Here is an 8,066-nt window from a genome sequence, read left to right as displayed (position 1 = left end):
GAGTTCTTTAAAAATCTAGAATATACTTTGATGATTAGGTTTGCTATCCAATACATACTGCCATTATTAAAGTCCTGGATACTGTCCCTCATAGTATCTGACTTATAGGTTCATTGTTTTAATAAAGTCGATTAAAAAGTCTTTCTAGGGGATAAGTGCAGAATAACTTTAATAACAAATAGCGAACAGTACATAAGATTTTATTCTTCATAACAAAATCGTACTATTGTCTTTTATTACCGAGTACCTGGCCATGGACTACCATGCGACAGCTATTTTTCCTTAGGGAGAAATGCATTGAATTTAAACTAGAAAAATGGCTGACAAAATTTTATCGTTGTAACTCAAGGAAAAATTTTATTCTTAAAATAAAAGTGCCTTCGATACTAATATCTACTTATTATTCTCATTCTCTAGACTTATTCTTAGAGTTTTAAAGGACAACTTTGAAACATTTGAAATAAATAACAAAGGTTATTTTGTATGCTTATTTTATTATAAAATTCATTCTTATGATATTATACACACACTTTCACATACTTCAATCGCGATCAATTCGGAACAGAATACATCTTTTTATTTCATAAATAAAAGTACATAGAAGGGGAAACAGACGAGAAATACCTTATTAGACATTAATTGTACCTATTTAACATGAGTTTACGAGCCCCTGAAACGTACAAAATAGATGTATGAAAGCAATTGTTCGATTGAAAAAATTAACCCGTAAAAATGAAATCTACTTACACAATAATGTTGTTAATTGGAATATGGATTAGTTTAACAAAGAATCCTATGAAGCCCATTATGCAAAAACCAATGGCTGTGGCAATAGCAATTTTCTGGAACTCTGAAAAAGATCATATGATAGGTCAAAGTCTTTACAATTTAATAACTAATAAATTTCTCAGAAATTTTACCTTTTCTGTCAGGTTTTGTGCACCGCTTAACAAGACGAATACTGTCTTTTGTGAACTGGCGTCCAGGCTCTGTGAGCTTCTTTATTTGATCCATTGTGCTTGTAAAACTGCAAATAAAGTAAATTCATATTATGAAATTCACAGTTTAAATATAACTATTTGCCAGACTCTTATAATTAGAACATATGAGTAGAATCAATGTAGAAATCTTTGTGATTTATGTACAAAATACGTGTACCACATATGCCGTTATATTTATAGAAAATGCACATTATATTGCACGTTATTTCACTCGTATTTGACGATACATAAATACCTAATTGCAAATTCATTAATAACAAAAAATTATTTACAGGTTATAAAAAATGTTAAATATTTCACTGCTAATGATTTGTAATTTAATTTAATGTAAAGGAAGATTGACCGACGATAACATAATACTCACGTTGTGTTTGATTGGAGAACTCTTCGCAAAGTGTTTGACGTACGAAAGCTGTGTTCGTCAAGATTTGAGGCGCTACGTGGACACTGTTGTAAAACGTCACTTCCTGATCACTGACGTTGGAAGCAAGGTGTCGCGCACGGTGCGAACGCGTGTCACTTCAATTCGTATGAAAAAGTTGATTCTTTGTAAAATACTACTTCGTCAAATTGAAAGCACAAGATTACGTATAAATAATTTATTTACGCATGTGAACGAATTCAAATAAGAAATTGATACAATGTTTGATATAGAGCAACAATCAAATAATCAATTAGTTACATTTTCATTAAAATAATTTACGTCAACAAAAAAGCTGAAAAAATGGTATTAAAATTTTTCACTATTGTTAAACAACATAAAGAATGTTCTATGAAAGAAGTTATTTAATACCTTTTTTGTCATGAATATTTTATTGCACAGTATCTTAAGTGTGATTTGTACTACAATGCAGTGCTAGTATCTTTACAGTTACTACAAGTTCCTAGAAAGCAAAATTTGTTTTATCTGAACAGAAATCTTTAAAACATTTTTATCGCTTTAAACTGAATGTAATTCAAGCGTATAACGAATAATGAACTTATTATTAAACATGAGCAATTCCAAAATATTTTCCGCTTACAAAGTTCTTTAACATGGTGTAATTTTAATGGCGTTCCTTAAGTAAATTTTTTAATTGCTCGGATTGAGAACATTTACGATTTGCTGAAGATCTTTCACAATATGCTATGTATCAGTCTTAAGATTTCTCTATTATTATCTGTTACCTTGACACTTGTGATTAATTTTTCATCTGTCACCCTGTCCTACTTGGATAGTATACTTTGACCCAAGGAAGTAAATATGAATTAGGAATCGTATGTTAGGTTAAAAATATCGAACGTATAATTAAAATTTTGTGGAACATTTTGATTGTCACACGAAAGAGATATGGGTAACAGATCCAGTCTTCTTTTACGTGAAGAAGAGATAGCGCAAATCCAAGAGGCCACAGGATGTAAGTTTTATTAGTGAGATATATTACCTTAAAAAAAATGTTACACGCTTCCATTATTATTCGTTTCGACTGCTTTAGAAATGTAATACTAATCGTACGTTTAGAGTAAACACAAATATTTATTATACTGTTAATAAGTTTAAAGTATTTAATTTATTATTAATACAGAATCATGCACAATGTAATAATTAAGATGATAATTCGAATAAGTTGTTATTTAATTTGATTATAGTTACACCAAATCAAATTGAACGCTTGTACAGTCGTTTTACAAGCTTAGACCGTGGAGACTGTGGCACACTAAGTAGGGAAGATTTTCTTAGAATTCCAGAATTGGCAATAAATCCTCTTGGTGAAAGAATCGTAAATGCTTTCTTCGAGGAAAGTGGTAATGATAGAGTAAATTTTTTGCAATTTATGCAAGTCCTTGCTCACTTTAGGCCTATTAAGAAAAATAGTCCTAATCGGTTAAACTCGAGGCAACAGAAACTGAAATGTAAGTACAATAGTATTTTGGCAGCAGAATATAAATGAAAAGTTCTTACTATAACGTTGTAAGTATTACTTGCATTGTTATTTTCAGTTGCTTTCAAAATGTATGATTTGGATAACGATGATTTAATTTCAAAAGATGAACTTCTAGCTATTTTGCATATGATGGTTGGAGCAAATATTAGGTAAAAAATGGTTTTCATTTTAATCCTTTACCGTAAAATAATAGATATGAATTTTAATAATTGGGAGTTACTTATTCTAGCGAAGAACAGTTAACTAGTATCGCAGAACGAACTATAATGGAAGCTGACGAAAATGGTGATGGAATGATATCGTTTGAAGAGTTCTGTAAAGCATTAGAAAGGACAGATGTGGAACAAAAGATGTCTATACGATTTCTTAGTTAATTTATTTTGTTGTTCCTTATAATGCATAACTTGCTGTTGCGTTGGAAAGATGTATTCAAATTTATAATTTAATTGCAATTAATAATAGCAAATGTGAAAACTGTATTTATCATATACAACCTTATTTATTTTACATAGAAAGAAAATTGAACAATGCATAGTGTTTACCAATACAGTGAAAGATTAAAAATTTCTATGAAAACAGATATGATAGTTATTAATAAAAAAACATACACTTACGTACCATTATTATACTTTACGGTATAAAAACTCTGTAATTATTACAAGTTTTGACAACCTGCCGTTTACAATGTTTAATACACGATTTGTTACATGTCCTATTACACTGTAATCTTCCAAAATAAATAACCATGTATCTATTTATGACAAAAAGTACTGTTGAAAAATATGTTACTCTATCAATGACACGTTAAAAATTGAACAACACAGGACATTTAAAATATGCATTACATTAATACTATGTACTTTATTTGTACACAAGTCGTATCCCGACTTTGGAAAAAATAGTTGTCGTGGAATTATATTTAATTATGTATTTTCATTATAACTGCATAATTTCTGTATATATAAATCCTTACTGTGTCTATTTTATCCTTATTAATGAATTCCAACCGAATACCGCATCATAAAGCCCGTAGCATTTCTATATCTTGCTTACACAAAATGATGCAACATTTTTCAATTACTACTGCAATTTAAACTGTTGACGATACAGCCAGTTTTTTCAAATGTTCCATGAATACCTGTAAACTGACATCGTCAGTCAAAACAGGCGCTCCGCTCTCCTAAATTAAAAAAAAATATTGATTAGAAGTTATGATCGTTAATCGTTGAAGTAACAAGGAAAAGAAGCTTAAAAATTTAATTCCCAAACCAGTGACAGCAAAGCAATTAAAAATTAACCATAGTTCATAAAAGATTGTTTTCAGAGAAAAATGCCTTGACGCCAATCACCAGTGAATTGTGACAATAATATTGTATAAAAATATTAAAATGTGCGCTACATTTTACGCAAACTTGTTTGGTATATCCTAACACGAGATATATTAAGATATCGTAGTATTTATATTGTTGTGAAATTCCGGAGCAACCTTAGTTGTTATAAGATATGGTAAATAAATATTTTATTGTAATGTTACAATATCAACTGCTTAGATTATTACCCAGCGCAGTTCCATTACCAAAGCGATCAAAGCGAATGTAAAAAAGAATGCAATAATCAAATGAATAGAAAACACACCCCACTGGGTATCGGCATCCCCTGGTACCAGGATCACGGTGACATAAAAAAAATATTAGTAACATATGATTGATACGAACTCGACGCTTATATAATCGAAAATCAATATTAAATCAAATAGTCTGATACACGAATCATAATTATGTTTAGTGTCATATGCAAGATGTATTTTATTAAAGAAAAATAATTCAAGGAATATTTCACTTACCGCTCCATAGGCGTACATGTTATTATGAGTTTGACTTGGATTCACTTTGCTTAGTAAAAACCTCGCTTGCGAACCACCTTGTTCGGTATCGATATATCTTGGTGCAGGAAACCGTCCAGCTAAAATTTCGGCAGCATCGTCAACAGGTGCAGCTAATAATTGTCGAAAATTTTCATATTCTGGTAAATCTTGGTACTTTAATTGACGCCACTGTGCAATTGTCTATAAGAAATTGGCTAATGTTATAATCAAATTCTTTATTAAATTTTATTAGAAGCAATAACAGGAAGATTACCTCTCCATGGAATATAAGTATTTGGAAGAAGGTGTCCATCAACAAAATTCTGTCAGGTTGAATAGATGATGTATCTAATAAAACTGGCTCTGGAGGGCCACTGAATCCATAACTGTACAAGATTGGTTGTACCATTATTAAAGAGTTTGTTAAATTTTCTCGCATGAGCATGTGTCTGTAATATTACATTTAATACTCGATTAATGAGTTTTTGAATTCATTAAAACATACGAGTGTAATAGCTTACCTGTAAAAACTGGTTTCGTCAGGGGAATTGTTGAATACTTGTAAGAATTGCGATCTACGTAAGTGATACATAAATTGGGGATACAAAGAAAAATTTCCTGCGAGTCTGAAACTATTTGGATCGTCTTTCGCGCATTCTCCAAACTTCTGGCACTGTAAGGAAAATGCTTGAAGTTATAAGAATTTTTTCTACAACACACAATGTGTTAATCACATCATATTTTACAAAGAATACCGACTAATCTGATAAGCATACGATCAACCCATCTCAAGATATCTGGTCCATCATCGCTTTCTGCTCTAAATACTACTAGACGCGACATGAGAACAGCAGCTGCCTCTTGATCAAATCCAGCACTTATATGATGTAAAGACATTGACGCATCTGTCCAACTGCAATCAGAAACGTTATTATATCGAATTCGGTAATAATATCTGCCTGTTTTACACATCATCTTACTTACTTTCTGGCAATTGTAGTAACTCTGATCCTTCGTTGACCGCTACTATGTTGATACTGCGTAATAAATTGAATGCAACCCCTTCTACCTTGTGGAATTGGTGCAGTGTGTTGATTCACAACTTCGAAGAACAATGCTGTGGTTGTGGACGGTGTAAGGGAACAAAATTTCCATTGACATGTGCCACCTAATCCTACTTCTTGTTCTCCGACACTCGCACCTTTTACGCCAAGGGAGACACAAGGGCCGATCGCTCCAGACACTTTAATCTCTCGGGACGTTTTAACTTCTAACGTCGCATTAAATGCCATTTTCAAGTCACCTTTACTATCTCTAGCAAACACGCGTTGGAACGTTTGCTTAAACAAAGAGGAATTAAATGAATCACCCATAACCATGTGGCCACCAGTCGAATTGCAGCACTGCCTCATTTCTAGTAAACCAGTTTGATCGAGAGCACAAGAGTAAATATCTATTATGTGTCCATTGGTTGCTGCTCGCGATGCAAGAGCATCATAGTGTTTAGTCGCCTTCTTCACATGCTTGGCATTATCTTTATGAATATCATGGTGCGATCTAATAGGTTGCCTCAAATCATCTGTCACAACCTGACCAGGTCCTTGAGAACAAGGTCCACCGATAAATAGCATTATTCTGTAAACAATATCAGACATTTATTCGTTTCCAAAAATAGACAAACATGATGTATACCTAGCTCCTGTATTAGCATAACTGGCTTCTAAAAGACCAGTAGCAACAGCCAATGCAACACCGGTAGATCGCAAAGGACGCTTTCCAGGGCCTACTGGCCAAGGATCACGCTGTAGTTCTCCCAAAAGATCTGTTAAACTCATATCACATTTATGTACAGGCTGTAAAAAACGATTTGCTGGTGGCAGTGGTTGTCCACCGGGCCCTCTTTGTTGGTTCAGGTTTTGTCCAGGTACTGGTCGACCTATGCCTACAATAGAAAAGAACGTTCACACTCTTTGTCTTTTTATTCTTTTAAGTAAATAATGAACGTACCAAGCATATCTTGGACTTGTTTCGGTTGCAAGTCCTTGGTACCACGGAAAACATAACTTTTGCTACATCCTTCGCAACCCAACTCGTGAACTTGTACCATTCTTCCAAATGTAATAAGACCAATGAAAGCATTTGGTGGAAGTAAAGAAAGTGACATTTGTAGCGAATCTTTAAGAGAACCCAGTTCTTCGTCGTCCATGCACGTATCCACAACCAATAAGAATATGGGTGGCAAACATTGTGCTCTCTGAACAAAAATAATAAACATTTGTAGAATGCATCCATAAGGAAATTAACTTTAGACCATAAACATTGTTTACCATTATGGTATACTCGATCGTTGAAAACATTGGAATGAGTTCAGCTGGCTGGTGCTGCTCTGAAATGCCAGCATATTGTGGAGGAAACTAAAAATGTTAAATGACAAATATAAATGTTTATCGCACACAGGTAATCGTGTTTAATTCTTCGATCAAAATAATTTTATTCGTACAGGATTCCTTTGAAAGCACAGATTGCAAACCCACAGTTTAGCACGATAATCCACTTGACATAATGGATTCAAAATTGCTCTGCAAATGGATCTTGTACATAAAACTGGATCATACTGTATCGATGGGAGATCTGGTCTTTCTTTAATGGGCTGATAAAGCGTTCCTAATGGCACAACGAGTCTTGTAGCATCTACGCGAGACGAGGGCCAGACGTTCCAAGTGAAACGTACACCATCACGGTCTTCATTTTGCTGAATGAAATCTTCGTAAGTGGTCATGTTGCTGCAACCATCACAAACCATCTGACAATAGATCTGAATGATATTTAAGTCATGTTATACACTCAATTTTTAAGTATGTGACAAGTGATAAGGTGTTAGTAGTCGTTCTAGGTTAAAGTACCTGAGCGAATTAACGCACAATTATCATAAACAGAGGATTTTGTTATCGAAACAATTCGAAATAATCTCCACTATCAAGTTCTCATAATTGCAACATTGTTTCACAAATAAAGACAAACAGTACAGTCTCACGTTAACAGCACAACTCGTGCCATCATTGAAGCCACGTCACTTGCAGGATTGGAAGAAATAGCGCAGCGCATGCGTGGAGTGTTTTTTAATGTCAGAAACAGTTTTCGAATAGAAATCTGCAAGTAGGGATAGAAATTTTGCGAAGGAACAAGAAACAACGCGTTTCAGAACTTTTTATTGTTCTATTATTTCTATTATTTCTATTTCAGTATTAAAATTATCGAATGAAGCATATTAGTCAA

General features: G+C 33.3%; 3 protein-coding genes across 6 annotated transcripts; 1 reads left to right on the top strand and 2 right to left on the bottom strand.

The window, feature by feature from the left end:
- Window positions 1-474: 474 nt before the first annotated feature.
- On the bottom strand, window positions 475-1,837 carry LOC143148948 (protein transport protein Sec61 subunit gamma). Of its 2 annotated transcripts, none has more exons than XM_076315795.1 (4): window positions 1,366-1,524; window positions 921-1,027; window positions 748-850; window positions 475-670 (listed from the first exon to the last, which is right to left on the bottom strand). In XM_076315795.1, exons 2-4 carry the CDS (start codon window positions 1,012-1,014, stop codon window positions 661-663), a joined length of 207 nt encoding a protein of 68 aa, XP_076171910.1. In that variant the 5' UTR covers window positions 1,015-1,027; window positions 1,366-1,524; the 3' UTR covers window positions 475-660. The 2 variants fall into 2 exon arrangements, with proteins under 2 accessions (XP_076171910.1, XP_076171911.1); XM_076315796.1 differs by lacking the exon at window positions 475-670 and adding an exon at window positions 1,795-1,837 and having other exon boundaries at window positions 744-850; window positions 1,366-1,520.
- On the top strand, window positions 1,478-3,506 carry Elm (calcineurin like EF-hand protein 1 elm). The gene is made up of 4 exons (XM_076315794.1): window positions 1,478-2,398; window positions 2,631-2,894; window positions 2,982-3,075; window positions 3,156-3,506. The coding sequence occupies exons 1-4, from the start codon at window positions 2,332-2,334 to the stop codon at window positions 3,298-3,300; spliced, it is 570 nt and encodes a 189-aa protein (XP_076171909.1). The 5' UTR covers window positions 1,478-2,331; the 3' UTR covers window positions 3,301-3,506.
- On the bottom strand, window positions 3,284-7,863 carry Sec23 (transport protein Sec23). 3 transcript variants are annotated; one of them, XM_076315790.1, is made up of 12 exons: window positions 7,694-7,863; window positions 7,291-7,605; window positions 7,118-7,204; window positions 6,798-7,044; window positions 6,483-6,732; window positions 5,775-6,425; window positions 5,550-5,703; window positions 5,312-5,463; window positions 5,065-5,239; window positions 4,770-4,991; window positions 4,562-4,582; window positions 3,284-4,106 (listed from the first exon to the last, which is right to left on the bottom strand). In XM_076315790.1, exons 2-12 carry the CDS (start codon window positions 7,591-7,593, stop codon window positions 4,017-4,019), a joined length of 2,352 nt encoding a protein of 783 aa, XP_076171905.1. In that variant the 5' UTR covers window positions 7,594-7,605; window positions 7,694-7,863; the 3' UTR covers window positions 3,284-4,016. The 3 variants fall into 3 exon arrangements, with proteins under 3 accessions (XP_076171905.1, XP_076171907.1, XP_076171906.1); XM_076315792.1 differs by having other exon boundaries at window positions 7,291-7,573; XM_076315791.1 differs by lacking the exon at window positions 4,562-4,582.
- Window positions 7,864-8,066: the final 203 nt, after the last annotated feature.

Source organism: Ptiloglossa arizonensis, chromosome 7 (assembly GCF_051014685.1).
Source record: "Ptiloglossa arizonensis isolate GNS036 chromosome 7, iyPtiAriz1_principal, whole genome shotgun sequence".
Lineage (NCBI taxonomy): Eukaryota > Metazoa > Arthropoda > Insecta > Hymenoptera > Colletidae > Ptiloglossa > Ptiloglossa arizonensis.
This window is presented reverse-complemented; position numbering and strand designations above follow the sequence as displayed.

Bases quoted from the DNA above. Each gene is read 5' to 3' on its own strand.
- LOC143148948 (XM_076315795.1), bottom strand. From the start codon at position 1,014: ATGGATCAAATAAAGAAGCTCACAGAGCCTGGACGCCAGTTCACAAAA. The intron at 851-920 runs GTAAAATTTCTG...GATCTTTTTCAG, and splicing joins CACAAAACCTGACAGAAAAG to AGTTCCAGAAAATTGCTATT.
- Elm (XM_076315794.1), top strand. From the start codon at position 2,332: ATGGGTAACAGATCCAGTCTTCTTTTACGTGAAGAAGAGATAGCGCAA. The intron at 2,399-2,630 runs GTAAGTTTTATT...ATTTGATTATAG, and splicing joins AATCCAAGAGGCCACAGGAT to TTACACCAAATCAAATTGAA. The intron at 2,895-2,981 runs GTAAGTACAATA...TGTTATTTTCAG, and splicing joins GAGGCAACAGAAACTGAAAT to TTGCTTTCAAAATGTATGAT.
- Sec23 (XM_076315790.1), bottom strand. From the start codon at position 7,593: ATGGTTTGTGATGGTTGCAGCAACATGACCACTTACGAAGATTTCATT. The intron at 5,704-5,774 runs GTAAGTAAGATG...TTCTGATTGCAG, and splicing joins GTTACTACAATTGCCAGAAA to TTGGACAGATGCGTCAATGT. The intron at 5,464-5,549 runs GTCGGTATTCTT...TTTTCCTTACAG, and splicing joins ATCGTATGCTTATCAGATTA to TGCCAGAAGTTTGGAGAATG.